General features: G+C 36.8%; 1 protein-coding gene across 14 annotated transcripts in view; it reads right to left on the bottom strand.

Annotated features, from left to right (window-relative positions):
• Positions 1 to 22,608, bottom strand: part of Dmd (dystrophin, muscular dystrophy) — a 2,390,387-nt gene that overhangs the window by 31,281 nt on the left and 2,336,498 nt on the right. For 12 of the 14 annotated variants that reach the window (XM_006527768.3, XM_017318374.1, XM_017318373.1 and 9 more), the window contains one exon: positions 20,585 to 20,743. The exons of the other annotated variants lie outside the window; for them this stretch is intronic. In XM_006527768.3, the coding sequence (XP_006527831.1) occupies positions 20,585 to 20,743 (159 nt within the window). The remainder of the gene's footprint in view (positions 1 to 20,584; positions 20,744 to 22,608) is intronic. 14 annotated transcript variants of the gene reach the window in all.

Below are 22,608 nucleotides of genomic sequence, written 5' to 3'. Positions count from 1 at the left end.
CTGGGAAGAACTAAGTTTATATAATTGAGTTTTCATACACACGAATGGTTGTAAAGCTCCTCATTATTTTTGTCTTATAGCTACAATATTTCATATCCATAGTTTTGTGTATTTCTCTTTTTTCCTTGTTGATTTTCAATGCTTTTTGCTATTGTTGTTGTTTGAGACAGGGTCTCACTATATAGCAGTGGCTGGCCTGAAATTCTGTACATAGACCTGCATGGCTTCAAATTCACAGAGATCCTCCTGCTTCTGTCCCCTAGTGTCTAGATTAAAGGTGTGGACCCAATAATAGTTACTTTTTTTTTTTTTTTTTAGTTTTTAGAACATTTGGGATACATTTCCCATTCTTTGCATAAACAGTTTATACCTATATTACTTGATTTAATTAATTTGCTTATATTTTATAATGTTTGTGACTTTTAAATTCAACACATAGCGATTTAGAGGTACAGTCTTTCTATTTCCAACCATCTTACTAATCATTTTAGTATACTTTTTAATGTAGTTACATTTGATTCAGAGAATACCTGTATGATAATGATCTAAATACATTCTAGTTCTAGCTCATTTTTAAATCACTTTTTAAGTGAATGCTTAAAGTTATGTATGTTCCTTTTCAGAAGACAGTATCTATACATAAAGTCCATTAATTTTGTTTGAATTGTCTGTGTGTTTACTAAATTTCTGATAACATTCAGTTAATCAATTTCTTAGATGAATGTTGAAATAATCTGTAGTTTCTCCTTTTGAATCTATTATAACCTGCTTAGGTATGAATTTATACAGTTATAGGCATAACGACTTAGATTGTTATTGAATTTTTTCCCTCTATAACTACTCCACTCAGTTTTGCTTATACTCAATTGCCATTCAAGGGAATACAGACAACATTATGGAATACAAGTAGCTCAATGCTTTAGAATTTACTGAAAATACAATTACAAACAAGGATACTGCATTTGACTGAGAACTCTTGATACAGTTATTCTGGTTATAATAACTAACAAGCTAAAATTTCAGATTTCAGCAAACTAAAACAGATTTCAGCTGTTCTTAGAGAATTATTTCTGTAGGCAAGATAAATGGAGACTTGCAGCCATGAGTAAGCAGGGAGTTTCCACTGAATAATATCTGAGACAGTCAGATTGTCTCATGAAGAAGTTTTAACACTAGTTTAACACTATGGAACACAAGTGCTCCACATTGGAACAGGGCATGCCACCATTTCCAAACAATTCGGGGTCAAAAATCTAGATTCCACAATGAGACAGAAAACTCCTAATCTCTTATTGTTTTAGGTTTACCTTGTATCCAACTGAACAAAAATTTCCGGAATTTGAAGTCATGCAGGAAATTATTGTTTGATCTTTTTGCCTTATAAGAGCAGAATCAATCACCAGTCTGTACTGACTGTGATCCTCTTGTAATCAATCTCTAAGAGCAGTTTGTGAAGTGTGTTTCTTAACAATCAGGGATACAAACTTCGTGGACGTTTACTTTTTTTTTTTTTTCAGCCAGACTCTGCATCTCCGAGTCTGAACCAAATGTATGTAGTTGTCCAAATTAATCAAATCCAATTTGTGAGCATTTATCAAGCAGTTAAATGTTTCCGGGAAAGGGAAGCTATGTTCAGAAGCAGTCTTCATTTTCTCTGCCTTGCAGTTACACACACACACACACTGCTTTTGAGGCTTAGAGAGACGGTATTTTAGTTAAGTGGTTAAGAGCACTGGTTGTTCTTACAGAGAACCTAGATTTATTTCCTAGCACCCACCACAGCTGCCCTTAGTCCCAGTTTCAGGGGAGCCAAAATCCTCTTCTGGCCTCCGTGGTCAGCAGGCATTTGGTGCACTTACATAAATGCAAATACAACATTCATACTTGTAAATAAATATTAAAAGAAAACTACTTTCTTTGAAATGGTAGAACTGATGATGCTTGTAAATTTTTGTTAAAGCTTTTTCTTTCTCCCAAATTGGGTCAGTCTTGCTCTTCATTGAAACCCTGTTTACACGTTTACTTCTGGATGATGTGACAATGTCATTACCGTTTTCTCATTTACTGTCAGGAAGATACAGACAGAAGACTAGCTCTTCTAGAGACAGACAGCTTCCTTGGTATACTGATTTTGTGGTCCAGTTGTCCACAAGCCTCTTTTTGTAAGTTAGCCTTGAAGGGTCTTTGTCTGGGAAACATGGTTGAGTATGCAACACATTTCATTTCTAGTTTTTTGCCTTTCAGTGACAAAAGCTCATGCTTATCACCTAAGGCTTCTCAAGGCTAAGGAGAAAAGAGCGCCAACTGCTGGACATAGGGTGTAGGCCTTTTCCTTCTACACAGATTTTGGCCTCTTAGGAGAACATTTAATTAAAGACTCACATCCTTTTTTAAATTCTGCAATAAATTTTTCATTATTATTTTTGAAAACTTCTGTATAACACACTCCATTTTCTTCTGAAAAACCCTTAAACGTCAAAGTCAATCCTAAAGGCCAGTTCTCTGCTTCTCTTAATTACTCATTCCTAGATCTTGTCTTTCCCCCTTGGCTTTGTGTATACTGTGTTACTAAGCATATTATTCTCCTTCCCTAACCTTTCGCCCAGTTCACGTCAGACATTTATACTTTGTGGAGTTTATAAAATGTCAATGGCTTTGTATTTGCAAAGAGTCATATTTTAGTGAATGTTGCTTCCTTATTTATATCTTTGAACATCATGAATGCAATTTCAAGCAGTATTTGTTGTAACATTCACTAGACTTCTGATGGTCAATTGGAGGCGGGTGTGCTATTACTTATTCTTTTGGACTCTGGGTGAAGGCATGCTTGAAAAACATGTGCCTGGGTTTTCCTTTATATTTTCTTCTTCTAAACGCCTCGCTTTCTCTCTGTGTCAAGTGGCTTTGAGACCACTCCCATTCACCATTTTGGAAGTGATAGCCTACAACCATATCTTCTATTGGCATCTCCACTGAATGATGCAGAACCACCATACATCTCACCACCAGGCAATTGCCAGATTGTTTCAAATGCTGCTTTCAAGGCTGTGGAGCTGACCCACCTACCACCCTCCCATGGTCTATAAATTAGGCTGACGTTTGCATTTAAGTTGTTGCTTGATAAAGAAGTCAAAATGTCCATGCTCTAAGTGTGGATGTGTATGTATTCGTATTTTTGTGGGGTCCTGATTTCAAACAGTGATCTTGGCTCTGAGTATTTCTAAAGATAATTTTAAACCACTTTTATGATATCAGGAGCTGGAAGACCACAAATTTATCTCATTTATTGCTCACTACCATCTGTTTAGCTTTTCTTGCCATTTCTGGTCTACAAAGATATTCATCTAATTTTAAAGTTCAGCTATGTCCTTCTCATTTTTCATTTCATATATTAGCTTCCACTAGATAAATGCAAAAGCAAAGGAAGATGCCTTAATGTAAGAGCTAATCTCATCTTAACCAGAGGACACTAGGACATACAGATTATTCAGATAGTTAAGGTTCTCTCAGTATTAATTCCTCCCCCGAAGCACTACTCCAATGACTCAATCAGGCATCCATTCTCTAAATAAAAATATGATAAACATATAGCTCTTAGCTTTAGTTAAGCAACTTGACTGACTGTTGACCATCATGAGGATTTGACGTGACACATCTTAAGTTCTGATATGATACATGGCTCCAGAAACGTCTTTTTATAAGGTCTCATTTTATAGTCATGTGTGGTTTAGAATTCACTATATAACCCAGGCTAGCCTCTCAAGCAAAGGTGGTTTCTTGGCAAATAATGAAATAAAATGCAAAGTTGTTCAAGTCTAAATTATTTCTTAAGCAATTTATAAATGCTCAGGAGAATTATCAAGATGCCAAATTGATATATGAGGCTAAATTTGAGATGACTAAAAAAATAAATATTTTTTAATATATATGTATGAGTATTTGCCTGCTTATGTATCTGTGCAATGTGGGCAAGCCTACTACATACACATGGAGGCCAGAACAGGGCACTTGATCTCCTGGAACTGGAGTTACCAATGGTTGTAAGCCACCATGTGAGTGTTGAGAATTGAACTCAGATCCTCAAGAAGAACAGACAGTGTCCATAACCCAGAAGCCATCTCTCCAGCCCCATGGAGATGAGTTTAATTAAATGATGTTTTGGCTTTAGGTTTTGCTTTGCTTTGTTTTGTTTTTAAAATACAGCTTTGTAATGCAGTCTAGGCTCATTGAAACTTTAATGTGTCATCCAGGCTGGCCTAGAACTTATGATCTTTCTGCATTAAGCATGTGCCATAATGCCAAATGCTTTAGAATAAATACAGTCATGGTCACAGAACTGTTAGGTTATATTTTTGTTAGAGATTGGGCAACAAAGCTTCCTAGCTCACATAGTTAAAATTATTCATATACTTTGAAAATATATTATAATGTTAGAATTATTTTGTCTTTAATTATGGAGGAGGGGCTACATGTATACATGAGTGCAGGTTACTGTAGAAGTCAGAAAACAACATTGGATCCCTTGGAGCTGGAGTGAGAAGTAGGTGTAAGTCATCTGCTACTGGTGCTGAGAATTGAACTCACGACCTCTTAACCACTGAGCCATCTTTCCAGTCTCTAGATTTTTTTTAAATCCAGTATTTATAAGACATGGACAGGAGGTTATCCCCATAAATGATTGATAAGACACTACTGTATAACTGCCATTTCAAGATAAGAGGTTTTCTATTGCTTGAGACAATGGTTTGTTGTAGAGCACCAGTTTGCCTGGAACTGCTGAGCCTTCTCCCTCCACCTCCAAGGGTGGGGATTATAGACATGTGCTGGCTCTTGAGGTGAATTGTTTTAAAGTTTCAGAACAAGTACACAATTTACTCATCTTAACAGTTGCTTACAAATTTACATTCCTAACTGATACATAACAGCTTCTTGAAGCTGTAAATCTCACCCCTACTGATTCTTTAATTGTTAGAATGAAGTCATAGAGTAATTTCAGTATAGATGAATATATGTCAGGGATCAGACAATAACTCCGCAGAGAATCTATTTACATTCTTGATTATCTTGTAAATTGTATTTCTCTCGGAGCTCCCTAAAGAACACTAATTCAAATTCATTGCACATGGCTTCTGTCACTACAATTTCTTCTTGTAGCCAGTCATCCTAAAAAAAAAAAAATCCCATTCCAATTTCTTATTCTCTATAGAGCTAAAGCAACCTTCCATAGTACAAGTACACAGGTGTAGCTGATTAATTTTGTCATAAAGTGTACAAATTCTGTTGCCCAGGTACAAATTTACATTTTTAACAAATTTCCTAAGCACCTATTGGGCAGAAAAGATGAATCAAGTTGGCATAGCTTATTGACTCGCCTTTACTAGGTGGAAACATGGAAGTAACTGGCCCTTAACACTGATTTCCAAGGACCTCTAAGGCAAAAAGTAGCATAGATGATAAATACAACAGTCCCTTGTAATTTCTACTAACGGGCAGAGGTGAAATGATTTAACATAGGTTATCTACTCTTTAAATGGAACTCCCCTTCAAAGAGGAACTATGTAGGTATTTGAATATATATGTGAATTTAAAAATAAAGGTAATTTTCATTGGACACGCAAACTTTATATGCCCCAGTACAGGGGAACGCCAGGGCCAAAAAGGGGGAGTGGGTGGGTAGGAGAGTGGGGGTGGGTGGCTAGGGGGGACTTTTGGTATAGCATTGAAAATGTAAATGAGCTAAATACCTAATAAAAAATGGAAAAGAAAAAAAAGAAAAAAAATAAAGGTAATTTTCCAGTGATAAGTGTATTCTTAAACAGAATTGTACATTACACTATTTAGAAATTCTAAGCCCACATAGGGTCAATATGTAGTATACATGTAAAAGGGACATATCGGGGAAATTAGGATCTATCCTCATACAATATTAAAAGCAATGAAATCAAATCCACCAAAAATTTACTGACAGAATGTAATAAATCATATAAAACTATGAGTCACTATGTACTTAGTGAATTAGTAGTTCCTTTTTTTAAAGGGCCTAATATTCTGCTAGCATGATACATTTGAAAACTGGAAACTGCATGAACCATTTCAATCATAACTCAACTATTTAAAGCTTTATCAAAATACTTTATCAAATACCAAGTCAAAAATGCCCCTAGACTAAATAGAAAAAGACATTCATATGACTTGGCATTCCAATGTTAATTAAGGAGACTCTCACAGTGTAGGAAATAACTGTGCATATTTTAGACCTGCCTTGAGCAAAACAGTAAAAATGGGAGGGCTCCCCCAGGCTTATTTCTAATCCTTTTTTTTTCTTAACAGGGTCTCTCCTTTTGAAGAAATCAGAGCTCTTAATTCCAACATCTTTCCTACTGAAATTTACTAGGTGTAAAGATCTTATATAAGAAACTTACTAGGATTTTAGAATAATGTATCATTTCTTCCAGTGACATATGCATTTTAAAATAGATGTCAGTGCATAGAGTGGAGAGAACAAGCATCAGGAGAAAAATCTGAACAATATAACTTTTTGACACCTTGTCTTTCTGTTACCCTTCACCACCCTTGGCAGAGGAGGGAATTAAAATGGAATTTGAGAGATGAGCGTGGAGTCTAAAAAGACCTTGATTTACTCCCTGCTGAAACAAAGCAACTGACTTAAGCACTGATCTCACTATGAGGCTTGAAGAGCCAATGTTACTGGTCTATATTCTGTACGTAAATTGCTCTTAGGACCAAGCTTCGCCCACACCAAGTATTCCACAAATGCTAGTTACAATTAGTGTAATTAGCTGCTGTTTTTTTTTTCCTTCTGTGTCTCTGTCTGTTTGTGTCTCTGCCTGCCTGTCTGTCTGTCTGTCTCTCTGTCTCCGTCTCTCTCTCCCTCTCTGCTTTGTGGTTTTGAGATTTGGAGCCCCAGGTGTGCTGAAAACTCCCTATCAGAAAACACTACTTACATAATCCGAAATGAAAACAATCTATGGAAATGTAATGAGCTTGGCAGAAAATGTAAATATATAGTGCTAGGAAAGTGATTTAGCCTTCTAAATCTGCCTGATGTTCACCTGAGTTCTAGCCCCTAGCCATGTTGTTGCTACTACCTCCAAACTTTGCAATTAGTGTGCATTTCCCACCATCTGTGCTTTAGTGAAGTTTATCAAGGATGAACATTTAAGGAAAACGAAGTTACTTAGTTAAAAGCATGATGAGAACTCCTTGGATTTGATCAAATATGGTAGATGGCTTAACAAAACTATCAAACTATATCCATAGGTTATTATTAGAATAAAGTGTTTGGGTAAAGTTGACTAGGTTAATGTATCTAGATGTGCTATACTTTCTTAGTATGCCACTAATACATCAATCTACATTTTCTTCAAATCAAAAAAAAAAAAAAACCCTCCACTAGAACTTGACAATATTAACTAGTTTTATCAAGATTTACAGATTCTTCACAAATTCATGATTAGGTACTGTAAACATTTTGTCTATAGAAGAAATATGTTTCTCATCAGTTCAACAAAAGTAAAGGAATCATAAGAAATCCCAGACAAATTATATGGAAATAAGGCTAACCAACAAAACTCAAGGCAAACATGGTAGTAGATATTCTTCTCTAACCAAAAGGCCAACTAAGATTGAAGGTGAGTTAGTCAAGTCCCTAGGAATATTATCACTGGAAAAAGTGTCTTTGAGTTTTTAGACAAATATGGTAAAATGTCAAAATTTCATTATCCATGGTCAGCAAAATCTGTAACAGGTTCTAGGAGAGTCATAATTTTTAGCTTTCTGTGTTCTAGCTTGAGCCCCTCTTGTAGAGTTAGACATGGCCTTAAGTTCCCCCAATAAATTCAACCTAATGGCATATTTTTCACTTTCTGAAATGTACTGTTTAACACTCTTATCATATTTGATCTCATGTTTTCTTGTATTCCATTGGCAGAAACTAAAAAAGAAAAAAAACCCAAAACTTTGTTTTTTTTTCAAAATTATTCCCTTTACTTATATATAGTAGCCAATGTCAAAAGAACCCAAATTTCCAAGTGATGAATAGATATAAAAAATGGGGTATGCCACAGAGTGGAATGCTAATCACCCAAAAATTCTATCAGAGAACTTCTACAGCTGATAAACACCTTTAGCAAAAAGGTTGGATCTAAAAATAACTAAAAAAAAAAAAAAACCAACCAAACAAACAAACAAACAAAAAAACAAAAAAACAAAACCTGTAGCCCTCATTTACACAAATGATAAACAGGCTAAGAGAGAAATTAGGGAAACAACATCCTTCACAATAGTCACAAATAATATAAAATACCTTGGTGTGACTCTAACTAAGGAAGTGAAAGATCTGTATGATAAGAACTTCAAGTCTCTGAAGAAAGAAATTAAAGAAGATCTCAGAAGATAGAAAGATCTCCCATGCTCATGGATTGGCAGGATCAATATAGTAAAAATGGTTATCTTGCCAAAAGCAACCTAGAGATTCAATGCAATCCCCATCAAAATTCCAACTCAATTCTTCACTGAGTTAGAAAGCTATTCTCAACAATAAAAGAACCTCTGGGGGACTCACCATGCCTGACCTCAAGCTGTACTACAGAGCAATTGTGATAAAACCTGCATGGTACTGGTATAGAAACAGACAAGTAGACCAATGGAATAGAATTGAAGACCCAGAGATGAACCCACACACCTATGGTCACTTGATCTTTGACAAGGGAGCTAAAACCATCCAGTGGAAAAAAGACAGCATTTTCAACAAATGGTGCTGGCACAACTGGCGGTTATCATGTAAAAGAATGCAAATTGATCCATTTTTATGTGGCTCCTTTAACAATTAGAATGGATGCTGTCTCTGACTCTGCTGCCTGCCACTGGATCCCCTTCCTCTAACTGGGCTGCCTGGTTGGGCCTCAGTGGGAAAGTATGCACCTAGTTCTGATGCTCCTGGATATCCGAGGGCAGGGCGGAACCCAAGTGAGGCTTCTCACTCTCTGAGGAGAAGGGGAAGGATAACAGAGGGAGAGATTTTTAATGGAGGGACTGGGAGGAGAGGAGGGAGGGGGGACTGTCATCATGATACAAAGTGAAATAAATAAATAAATAAATGAAAAATTTCTATACACAAGAAAGTAAAAACAATGGTGTACTACAGCATGCTTTAAGATAGCTATCTCCTTATAATAACAGATATTTCCTTATAATATTATTCTAAGTGAAAGAAGCCCATCCCAGGAGCATAAATTATGCAATTTCATTTATATTAAGGGTAACGAATACACAATTCCATAGAAGATAGACAACAAATTGGTAACATCTGTGTCTGATGCTGGGAATTGGTCACAGGACAAAGGAGAGGTGAGAAAAGAGTACTGGCTTGGGTATCTTTCTGGGGTGATGAAAATCTTTTAAAACTGAAGGTGTGCTGATAGCAGCACAACTCTTTGAGATTATTCTAGTAACCAATGAATTATACAAATCAAGAATGTGGATTGTATGAAATATAAAGTACATTATCAAGAAACATTCATAAAAACATGAAGTTCTGGATTTCAAATTTTATCTATCACAACACTGAAGATAAAATCATAATGAAAATGATAATCTTTTTTTATTTTTAAAAGATTTCTTTTTATACATTTGAATATATTGTCACTGTCTTCAGACCCACCAGAAGAGGGCACCAGATCCCATTATAAATAGTTGTGAGCCCCCATTTGGTTGCTGGGAATTGAACTCAGGACCTCTGGAAGAACAGCCATTGCTTTTAACCACTGAGCCATCTCTCAGGCCTTTTTTTTTTTCTTAAAGGGAGGACTCAATTTGTAACCTATGGTGTATACATGCCTGTAGAATTTCTTGTGTGACATACAAAAATTTCACGTGATATTTATGTTTGTATCCCAAAAAGGCCCCAAATAATCCTAAAAATACTTAGATTTAAAGTCTAGATTAACCTAAAATTAGTTGCTTTCATTCTAATGGACACACAACCTAAAGAAACATATTAAGGAAACTCTAGAAAGAATAAGAGAAATAATGAAGAAGAAAGAAAAAGAAAATGAAGACAGTGTGTTTCGGTCACAGTTCAATTACAAAAAGTATTTTCCCTTCACTCATTTGTGTAACATACGTTTGCACCTAGAACTCAGTAGACAGGTACAACACTATCTCATACCACTCAAGAGCTCCTATTTGACGGTGTGGGGCATTGTCTTTTTCTACCACAGTAACAAGCATTAGGAGAATTCAAAATGACTGGGAATCATGTTCACTGCTAACATTAAAAAAATACATAGGTTACTTAATTTTAAAACTATTACCCCGATTTACTAGAGAATTATAGGAAAAGGAACATATATAGATTTATTTGCTTATGACCTATAATTACAGTTGACAGAGTGGTACTTTATAGCAGACACAGAGGTTATCTTTTAATTATTAAGATAAAAATACAAAATGGATGAAGTTAGCCATTCGCAGAAGGTACTCAGCTCTATAATAGACATACACCAGAAGCCACTTCGAGCACACTAGGAGGTCCTTGGTGTTTGATCTATATACACTCTTTTCCTAGAAAAAGTCCTTTCTCCTTAGGGATGTCCTCTATTACCGTGATCTTCCCCTACAACTCACTGCTCCTCAATCAAGACTTAGCTTTCAAAACTCCAGTCCTATTTTTTCAACATTCTCTCAGATGACTCCATGACTCTCTATGATTTGGAACTTGCTTATCAGCAAAGCTATTCAAGGTGGGCATACTGAGTATTCTTCTTTAAAATTTTAGTGTCAGAAAGAGAAAGAGCCTCTTGAAGTAGCATCACAGAGTACCATATAGTAAGTACACATACTATAAATTCATATTTACAAAGTATTTGAAAGCTACATTTGCATTCTGATTATAAGGTAAAGGAACAGAAAGAAGTCTTCTGCTGTGTTGACTACACGTGTTAAAAATCATGACCCAGCAAATGCAAGAAGCAAGAAAAGGCCATTGCATATAAAGCCTTCTTTTTAAGTACCATTCTGGTGACAGAAACAAAAGTTGTCTTCCTTGACAACTTTCAAAAGCCAACTAGTGAACAACTATGCATTTTATAATAATAACTTCATTGTATCAATATATTAGTTGAGCCTTTTGTTCATGGTTACTGGAAACCCTAGATTATTCTGGACAGCAGTCCACAAAATGGGTGCAAAGACTTTTCTCTATCAACTGGTGATGATTTCACATGCTCCTTTGCATTGTATGCACCATTGAGGACTCCATGTTTATATAGCCACTGCCTCAGTACTAGCAAATATCCAGGCTTTATGTGTAGGCCCCGCCTTGTATTTCCTCAGAGCTCCCCAGAAAAGACAAAGGCCAGACTTCAAAAGTTACAATAGAAAGCTAACTATCTCTGTCTTTGGCTGGTTTATCACAGACTTGAATTCCTTTATTCATGTGTTCTATACAGCATTGCAACTGAGTTTGAGGTCAAATAAGTGGTGGGGGGTGGTGGTACTTGGTTAAACATCATTAATCAGATGGCTTCCCTTCTAAATGTCTCAATGCAATCATTTAATGTAGCGATGATCCCTTATATACGAAAGCTCATCCATCCTTGAAATACTTTAAAGTCTCTCAAAGACATTCTATACAACATATTTTGGGTTATACTACCTTATATTCCTGGACAACTGTCAACCATGTCTTATTTTTGAAGGTAGTCTTTCCATAATTACCAAAAACCACATTGGGTTCCCCTTGGTCTTTTGTATTAAATGCTGGTGAGCACACTAGCCAAAACTTATATTTAGTATAACACTGGTTAAGAGCTCCGAACCCTTGGAGTATGAATCAGTCCATATGGTAGCTGTAGGTAGTGTTCAAATCTTTTGGATACAGGGTTGGAAGGATTAAATAAAATCGCACATGAATACAAAACAGGTCCTGTTCATAGCAAGCATTCAAAGGACAGCTATTCATTTCTGTCATCAAAATCCAGGAAAATTACAGTGTATCCTTAATAAATCCCATTTACTATTAAGACATTGTAAAAATGTTCCTTCTTACCTCCCCGGATATAGGGAGGTTCCAAGGCAATCTGAAGTTCACCCAAGGTCAACCCCAGTACGCTCATTCATACCACAGGAATCGGATTGCTAGGACTTTTAAAAATACTTCCCTTTTATCCCTCCTCTGCCTGAGAGAGTACCTTCTTAGAGGCAAGTGGGAGGGGGTGGGGTAGGGGGTTTGTGGAGGGGAGACCAGGAAGGGGGTCAATATTTGAAATGTAAATAAAGAAAATAATAAAAAATACTCCCTTTCCGAAAATGAATACAATTATATAAATGTCATTGAATAACAAGAATTTATTAGACCAGGTACATTTTTTCTATCTCCTGCCCATTTGCAAAGAGAAGTTTGTCTTCTACGCATTGTTGTTTTTTGTTTGCACATTAAAAACTCGGCATCCTAGATTCTTCCTTGAATTGTCTTCCCTGACTTCATTCCTTAGGTGATCTTCCGACTTCGTGGTACCTTCCTCACAGCTCCCATTCAAAGGCAGGCCATCCTCCTGTGCACTGTTTTGATTGAGTCCTGCCAGTTTTTGTGGCTGTACCTCTCTGCTTGTAACTATTCCCACCCCCAAAAGGAAAAAAAAAAAACAAAACAAAACAACACAAAACATGTCTTCACTGCTCAGCTGCATATAAAACACACGCCAAACTCTTTAATATGACTTTTAGAGTCCTTTATAAAGTAGTCTCTACCTTGCATTCTACTACACTCATTCTCATTCTATGCAATGCATGATATGTAGTACTCTCAGTCAGGGAAATTCATCCTTTCCCTCTTTTAGCCTAGAAAACTGCTCTCATTGTCGTTATACTACCTACCTTTGCAGAGATCTCTTCAGTCTCTCAGACAAAATTCACATTGACCCAGTTGCTCATGCAGAACATCTATGACTCTAGATTTTAATTGTTCATATTTCAAGATTATTTTATTAAGTGTTGAGCTTCAATTGGTTAAGAAAGAGGCATTATTCATCTTTGAAGTCTCACATTAAGTATCCAGGTAGTAACTTTGGAATTAAATGAAATAATATGCTTCGGACTATGAAGTAACTGAGGAAAGTCAAGATCATAATCTATTCTATTGTCTCAGGACGGTCTAGTAATGAAGTCCACAAGGAGAATGGGTGGGTGGGGGTCATGACAGAAAAATCTAGCAAAGGAAGTAGGAATTGTAAGAATGTGAGCTTTTACCCAGCCTGTCTTAGAGATAGAAGCTGTAGCTGAAACGTGAATATTCTAATCCTCAGAGAGTTACTTCCGTTTTTCTGTATGGAAAAACAATCTCTGTGACATTCCAATCTCCTATGCCAAGATTCTAAGTGCATCAGAAAACCAGTTTACTGTTATTTTGATTTCAGTGACGTCAGATTCTTAGACTGAAGTTCATGGAATGTAGTGACAACTTTAGTTTTAAAGAACACACAATGCCCATTTTCACACTGTAAGGCAAATTGAATACATTTACTACAAATAGCAATTTAAAAAGAGATAATTAGGAGAAAGAAAACTAAATGATAATTCTTCGTTATTCATCTATTTCTATGAAATAGACAGGCCAAACTAGTCCCCTCTGGTTTCGATTAACTTGCAAAAAACTGAAGAATATTAATTATGGTAGTGTGAGTTAGAACTCAGCCTCTGATTCTTGAGGCCTCCACCTCTGATTCATGAACATCTCCTCTCTGCCTAAATAAAGCTGTGATGGTTTATCCAATTCTAACACAGCTTTTGAGATAGTGTTTGGACTTCAGCTCTTCATCATCCTTGCCATAAAAGGTCATGGATGTTTGATTTATGGTGTTAAACTAGCTGCCTTTTTCCAAAAAAGGTCCTGTAGTCCTCTGTTTTGTAGCCTATGTTGCCAAGCAACATAAATGCCTACTTTCATTAACCTTCTCATATACAATTGTAACTTGAACAAATGTAAGAATCACTCTTTAGTTTTCAGTGGTGTAAACTGGACATGGTTCTCCCTGTGAGGCTCCCCTCATCTTCTTTCCTTATCCTAAATTCTTCACCTACCACATTTATGAAAGAACACAAGGGTGGTCTTTCTCCCATATAAGGCCAGGCCTCCTCCTGTACCCTGTTGCCCTTTAACATCTTCTCTTTACTACCACTTCTGAGAAAATGCTCTCATTCCCACATCCTCTTCTCATCTGCTGGTACATTTTTCTAACATATCAGAAGGAACCAGACTGATGTAGATACCCACAGCCTAACAGTGAATGGAGCTTGAGAACTCTTATGGAAGAGTTGTGGGGATGACTGAGGGCCCTGAAGGAGATAAGAACTCCACACAAAGACCAACAGAGTCAACTAACCTGGATCCTTGGGGCTCTCAGAATCTGAACCACCAACCAAAGAGCATACATAGGCTGGACCTTGGCCTCCTTATGTAGCAGATGTGCAGCTTGGTCTTCATGTGGGTCCCAAACCAGAAAATAAAATAAAATGGGGGCTATCCCAATAGCTGTTGCCTGTCTTTGGGATATGTTCCTCTAGCTGGACTGCCTTCCCCGGCCTCAGTGGGAGAGGATTTGCCTAGCCCTGCAGAGACTTGATGTGCCAGGGTGGGGAGAGACTCAGAGTGGACCCATCCACTCAGAGGAGAATAACAGGGGTGAAGGGGAAAAGGATTGTAGAAGGGGTCCGTGAGCAGGACGTAAAGTAAGTAAAAAATACTACTACTAATAGTAATAAATGTTGATTCCAAAGAAAAGAAGAACAGACTCTGCAATATATAGCAAAATGTAAAATAATTCCAAACACAAATGTATTTGTAAATATTTGCATATGTAAAACGTATCTTTATTATAATGAATTATTATTATTAACTGTTTTGTTCCTTTTAACCTTAGTCACTTCTTGTGTGTCTTCTAAAGATGAGTTTTAAATATGCAAATATTTACAAATATATTTGTAGTTGGAATTATTTTACGTATTTTAGCAAAGTCATTTTTATTGAATGCTATGTACAAAAAGTAGGAGGAAAGGAACTTTAAGAGCAGCTCTCTTTACTAGACTGCTGGCATTTATATGAGACAATGGCACCAGTACCAACACTCAATGGTGCTATACTCCATGTTATTTTCTAACTCCGTGGCCCCTGAAGAAGGACCTTCACAAATCTGTCAACCCCAGATTTAAAAAAAAAAAAAATCTTTTGCCTGTGGACCTGCCAGACTTGGGAATCTTCCTTACTGCCTAGAGCTGTTGAACCATCAAGTCAATTGTCAATCTCTGATATCAGTTCAACCCATCCCATGAACTATTAGCTCTACCTATCCTTGAAATATAATTGAAATTGTGTCTGTCTGCCCATCTGTATTATCTACTTAAGACCTTAATCACATCTTGTATGAGCTCCCATGTAGCCTAGAAATGTGCTTTCCTAGTTCCTCATGTTCTTTTGAAATTCATCCACAACAAAGCTATGGAACTCTCGATGCATACATATAAACCTCAAACACACACACAAAACATAGACCTAAATGCAAATCTAAGGACCACAATCCTAGCTGACACTCCAGAATGGCTCCGTGTTTGTCATAGGATACTATTGCTGTGATAACATTCCATGACCAAAAGCAACTTATGGAAGAGAGAGTTTATCTTGTTTATACTTTCATATCATAATCTATTGTGCAAGGAAGTCAGAACAGGAACTCAAACAGGGTAGAAACCTAGAGTCAGGAACTAAAGCAGAGGCTGTGGAGGAGTGTTACTTAGTGGCTTGTTTTCCATGGCTTACTCATCCTACTTTCTTATAGCACCAGGACAACCAGCAATGGGGTGTGGCACCACCCACAGTGAGCTGGACTCTCCCTAATCAATCATTGATTGGGACAGTGTCTCACAGACTTCTCTATAGGGAAATCCTTTGGAGACATTTTCTTATTTAAGATTCCCTCTTCCTAGATGCATCTATGTTTGTGTCAGGTTGACAAAAAGTAACTAGTATACTATCATAGGGAAGGCAGCCTAAACTCATATGACACCACTCTTTCTCCCAGGACCTTGTCTATCAGACCTCCTCATTGTCTCCCTTCCTTTGCCTTGTTTTGAGATGGCTGTCACTGTATAGAAAGTGGCTGGCCTAGAACTCACTCTAAAGACCGGGCTGGCCACAAACTCACAGGTATCACCTGCCTCTGTCTCCTATGTGTCGGGACTAAAGGTGTATGCCACCATACCTGGTCACAAGGTAGCTTTTACAAATATATTTTGTCACCGTTCCTTGTCCTCTGGCTTATTCATCTCTGGCTGCCCACCCCCAGCCCCTGGACTCACATACAGATCAAAACAAAAACATAGACTAAAGATGCCTGAACCTCTGAAGATCTATAGCATGAAGACAGGACATCAAGACATTAAGTTTCTTATAAGGTACATGAACAAGCCAATGATTTCCAGTTTGTTCATTCCAGCAGTATAAGAAACCAATCTAAAATTTCTTTGACTGTACTATGATCTTGTGTGACTCTTAGAAGAATGAAATGAAACAAAAGAAAAACAAATCAAAGTTGTAAAGGCCTGATTGCCCAAGAACCAAGGCACGAGAAGGTACGGAGTGGGTACTACAAATGAACTGAATCCTCACTATTGGAACGGGAAACAATTTTAGTTGCCTTTTGACTTCATAGTCTATCTAACTCATATTTGCCTGCATTTAAGACTTAGAAACAATCTAGCAAATTCACTATGCAGATAGTAAAATGGCAAGGAATTCTTGTCTCTGATAAAGGCTACTACTCTTTCATTGCTAAGATCATACTTTGGATTTCAGGGCAAAGACTGTATCACTTAATATAGAAAACATGCTAGAATTTTCCAGGAATAGATTGAAGTCAGGAGACTGCAGGCTATAATGTACACAGAAAAGGAGATAAACTAGGAGCTTTGAGTTGATAGTGCTAAGGACATAGGATATACCAAATTCTCAAAACTCAGCTGGCTTCTGCCAAGTAAAGACAAACCTCAATTATCTGTGTTAATGAAAGATAGACATGACACAGAAATGAACACAAAACATGAATGATGAGTTAAGCTAACTAATATTACCAATGACCTAAACTTCTGAGAGACCCTATCAGAAAACTCCAGAGACTGATTTAGCTTTATTCTTATCTTTATGGAAAAGCTAAGACTCAGAGGGTGCTGATGGAAGAGATACTCAGAGCTTGCAATTTGGAAGCAATGCTTGTTACGAATCAATACAAGGGAAAGTATTTTTAAAAGTTAACAGAGATTAAAAATAACAAAAGCTCAATTAAATATTTTCATATATGAAATTAGGTTTGTTTAAAATATCTATTTAAAAAAACACATTCATTTAAAAACCAAGATAGATTTATCTCCAGTTTAAGTCACTCATTCATTAATTTATTCAATAAATGTTTTTTGAAAGCTATGTATGAGGAATGAGAGAAAAGGAATTTTAATGTCATAGATAAGACATCTCTGAGACATGTCTACAATAGTCACCTTGTGTTTTCCCAGCACATGGGGCGAGGAACATTGTGAATAAGAATAATTAATAGAATTCAATAACATATAGTCTCCAAACAGCTCTCTTTTGCTAACTGTAATTTCATATAATTCACATTTGGAGAATAAGGACATAAAATATCCATAGATGTACATTAAATATAGGCATATATATATTAAAAGTCTGTATCCAAAGCACTTATTACAACCTTAATTTTACACATCCTTCCTCATTTTTCCTTCAATTTGTCTCATATTTGTCATTTTTGTAGCCTACTTCTGTCTTGGGAAATATCCAAGCTGGCAGGCCAGAGCAAAGGCATCTCAGTGACTTCCCAGGCTTTTTAGGGAAGGAAATGACAAATTAAAGGCTTTTAAAGCAATGCCCAATTCAAAGTTCATCGAAGCAGAATGGCCCTGAATCTCTTTCATAAAAACTCCAAGACAGCAGAGGACAGAGAGAGAAAATGAGGCAGGGGCAGGCTGTTCCCAGGAGGGGGCTCTGGAGAGACATTTCTTCAGGATTTCAGTAGGAGGTGAAAATAGAACTAAGTAGTAGAAGAAAAGGCTTATTGTGACCTTTTCAAGATAACCTCCAGAAAGACTCACATAATGGCAGAGGTCTCATTTTGGAGCACTAAGGAGCTCTGCTATATAATCTTTCTTTCAGAGAACAAACCATCCCATTTTCAGTGACAAGCCTGGATATATTTCAGGGCAAAGTGGTTGAACTGGTTTATTCAGGGACATTTGTTCTTTGCAAACATTCTCTCAAGGTAAGGCATATTCTGGGGAATAAACCCTGTTTCTGTGTAGATGACATTTGCATAGAATGACTCTTTATTCTCCGATCCAAGGTAGCATTGGCTATTTTGAGTGTGAAAAAATAAACCTGCTATGAATTTATCTCTACCACTGCTGGCTGTGAAATCTGGGGCAAGCTATTCGAACCTCTCTCAGCCTGTGCTTTCTCATCTAAAGAAAGGAGACGCGTACTTCTTTGTACAGCTTTTAGAAAGATTAAATGATCTAAAATATATTAAAGTGCTTTCACAATTAGGAGTTGGTAGTGTTTCTCAGTGTAGAATAGGTTCTTAGAATGCATGAGGTCATGGATTCAGTCCCCAGTACCAGAAACAGTGCCCTGAAAATCATAAAATGATACACAAAGGAGCATTATCAGTATTCTTTTCCAACACTCATTGACCTGGTTTCCATGGCATGGGGGGGGGGGGTGCATGTGCTATCCACCACCAAGACATGGGTCCTGACTAATGAGCTAAAAGGTACATCATATACTAAAAATGTACTTACACTTCAGCAACATTCAATTTTATTTATAAGGAAAATGACTATTTTCTTCTCATTTGATTTTGATAAAGATTTAATATGAATGGCTATTAAGTATTATTTCTTATTAGTATTAGTGACTATTACCAATAAAATAGAAGAAGAGGTATTATGGTTTTGATTTCTACTTTTATAAATATAGCTTAGACAATAAAGTTATCATTAATCTCCTCTCCCCAGATGTACAATATTTACCTTTGCAGGTGATCATGTGATCTCCTTGCTATATTTGTGTGTGTATATATATATATGCTTCACCAAACATGCTCTGGGTAGTAAAATGGTATTATTGTGGTAGGTAGAACCAGAGCAACACAATGTTTATCATGGAATGACCACAATACATTTGAAGGAGGTACAGACAGTAAAAGGGCAGACTGTCAAGGAGTTTTCTCAGCAAAGATGAAAGTGATATAGGTGGAGAGCCAGCTTGAAGATGACCCAGAAAGTAGGTGAACACAAAGTAAAATCCTGGCTGCAACAGCATGGTCATACAGAAGAAGGGTGAAGTTGACGAAGCCAGTTAAAGAGAAAACAGTGGAACGTTTCAATGCCTTGCTGAGAAGCTGGGTGTTCTTTCAAGATCCAGAAATTCAATAAAGAAGGAATACAGTGGTTCTGGAAAGATACACAACTAGACAGTGCAAAGGATTTATTGGGAAAATGGGCAAGGAACTAACAGGAAGCCAACTTGATAAAGAGCTATAGCCAAAGGTCAGCAGTATTAAGAGCTGAAAGGCTAGTAGTGACAGCAGAAGGGACTGCATGAACGGCAGTCTGGTATTTCATGCTGAGGGGATATTCTCCCTTAGCACACTGGTTCTCAAACATGGTGTGTTCTTGCTGCCTTGGGCTAACCGAAAGAGATGAAAGTACTTAGCTACGTATTTGAGTAGTCAGGCCTTTAAAGACTTGCCTAGTAGCACTGTGTGTAGAATGCCATACTGTGATTACAGGTGGTTATGTGAAAACATACCCTAACCAAGGTACTTGTGATATAGTAAATGTAATACAAAACAAAAAGGGCAATGATTTGTATTATCCTGATACCACACAATATTCCTGGCCATTTGGAATTATCTGTTCTACGGTCATGAATTTTCTCTTGACTTTTCCTTTCCAACAGTTTCTGATGTTTTCATATTGAACTTCTTTTTACAGGTGGAGTCTAACAACTGGAATGGCTTACCTAATCTACTATGAAGATGAACAAAAGGAGCATTGTCTGTAGTTGATGAGAAATAAGAGGATATACTATTCCTAAGTATTACCAAGATAATGAATCTATTTCCTTAAGTATTTCTGGTAATATGGCCAAACACATTTAAATTTACATAATCATCAATTAATTTACTTGCTTTTTTCTTAAATTCTAATCTCAAATACATAAATATCAAAACCTATGGAATACATGCAACAAACCCAATACCCCCATTAACATTAATCCCTTTACAGCTAAAATAGGAGTTCTTAATAATGCTATATGGCACTCATTTTCTTCTTCGGACCAAAAAGAAAAAAAAGTGAATCTGCAAAAGGAGCTGAACAGATTATTTTATCAAACAGTTAAGACATCACATGAGGAAGGAAGGAGCCCTGGCGCTTTTCTCCATGTGCAAGTGTGTGCACTCTGCATACCGAGGTCAAAGCTACAAAGACAACTCACCTGTTTTCTTCCTCAAGATCTGCTAGGATTCTCTCTAGCTCCCCTCTTTCCTCACTCTCTAAGGAAATCAAGATCTGGGCAGGACTACGAGGCTGGCTCAGGGGGGAGTCCTGGTTCAAACTTTGGCAGTAATGCTGGATTAACAAATGTTCATCATCTCTGGAAAATAAAATCAAAGGTTTTGATTTTTCCACCCCCCCTTATTTTGTACTTGGGTCAGGGACTCAGGTATGTATTTGAAAATGGAAACATTTCTTTGCTCTCAACAATTAGTCAGACCTATTGTTCCCCTATTCTAAAGACATTTAGGTAACTATGGAGGTTGTGGTCTACTATTCTATTGATGGATAATTTAAAGTGTTTCATTTTCAAAAAATCCACATGGAACTCACTGGCCTATTTACACAGATAAATGAAAGATAGAATTACAGAAAGGCTGAGAATCTATATGAACAGCTTAGACTGTTGTTAAGTAATAAATATTTAAAATATAAAAATGTCCATTTAGTGCTTTTGCTACTAAACCTGTCAAGATAATCTGTTCATTAGCCATGCTACTGATACTGACTGGGCAGGAAGGAGGGACGTGTAGTTCTTACAATAGTAAATATTATCTTAAGTGGAAGGCAAGAACTGGAAAGTGCTGCTTCAGCCAGCTAATTTTAACTTATAAGTCTCAGAGGTGGATGATAACAATAATTAACCTGTGGATAAATGGTTGTTTTAATTATTGTTTAGATAGAAACACAAAAAGTAAGGGGGGGGGAGTGTGTGGAGACATTAAGATGACGGATTAAAAGAGGACAAGAACAGTGCATTCCTCACTAACATAAACCATTAACTGGGGTTAGGGGAGCATATTCTGAGAGGCAGCTGCAGTCTCCTGGAAAGTGGGAATCTTCTAATAGCACTCAGGAGGGATTGCTTTCAGCCTGAAGTACTGAAGTTTCTGAAACCTCCACTTTACCTCCAAGTTCTAGGAACTTCATTTTCTTCTTAATGAGATAGTAGAGCTCTCTGTTTCTGCTCACATTTCATTAAGAAGATGCTTGTATACTCCCTTTTTCATACCCATTGAATTTTATTTTTCAAGAGGGAATTTCTGTATAGCCCAGGCTGGCCTCAAACTGAGTCCTTCTGTTTCAGCCTCCTGAGTTCTGAGACTACAGGCATGTGCTTTCATGAACAGCATGCCATACCCACCCAAATCTCTGTTGTAAAATATCAAGTCCTTAAGGCATTCATGTTGGGTTTATTAAATCAGACAAGTGGTGGAGATACAATAAATTAACTTATTATTGGAGGGCCGGGGTACATATCAGTTGGTGAATACTTGCCTAGCATGCATTAAGACCCAGAGATAAAGCCTTATCATCACAAAAATAATGATAATAATGAATATTACCATTATTATTGCTATTAAAAGCATTCAAATGAAATCAGCTAATCCACCAAAACTGGGTCTAAATAATGGTGTTTTGCCAAACAACAGAGTGAAAATGGATTGCATGTCCGCAGAATGAGCTAAAGCTGAATTTTGTTGTAAAATAAAACAATCGTGACTTACTGAATTGCTAATTTATTATTCCCCTCCTCAAATTCTGAAATTTTATTGCTAGGACTTCCCATATTTAACTGTAAGGTATAATTTTAATTAAGGTTCTCTTCCTATTCTCTTTGACAGTCCATGCCTGCTAGAAACTATCATATGGATACAACCTGAACTAACATGAAAGTTAAGAGCATCAAATATCAAAATGAGAGAGCCAAAGAAGCAAATCATTGAAGCTTTTATACTGAGTTGGTTCTTTAGCTACTTACTTCCTGTGGGAAGATTGCATAATAGCATCGCAGCTTTAATTGGGAAAGGATAGCTGTTTGAAGTAAATGGCTGAATGTTAACTTCTCTCTCCTTACATTGATCTCTATGTTCTAGATGATATGGTATTCAATAACTATATAGAAATCTGACTTTCATACAATTTCCTTTGAGTTAATCCTTAGGAAGGTTCTTTTTCTAACTG

The sequence above is a fragment of the Mus musculus genome, chromosome X (genome assembly GCF_000001635.26).
Source record: "Mus musculus strain C57BL/6J chromosome X, GRCm38.p6 C57BL/6J".
Classification (NCBI taxonomy): Eukaryota; Metazoa; Chordata; class Mammalia; order Rodentia; family Muridae; genus Mus; species Mus musculus.
Note: the sequence above shows the minus strand (reverse complement) of the source record. Positions and strands in the feature narration are given on the sequence as shown.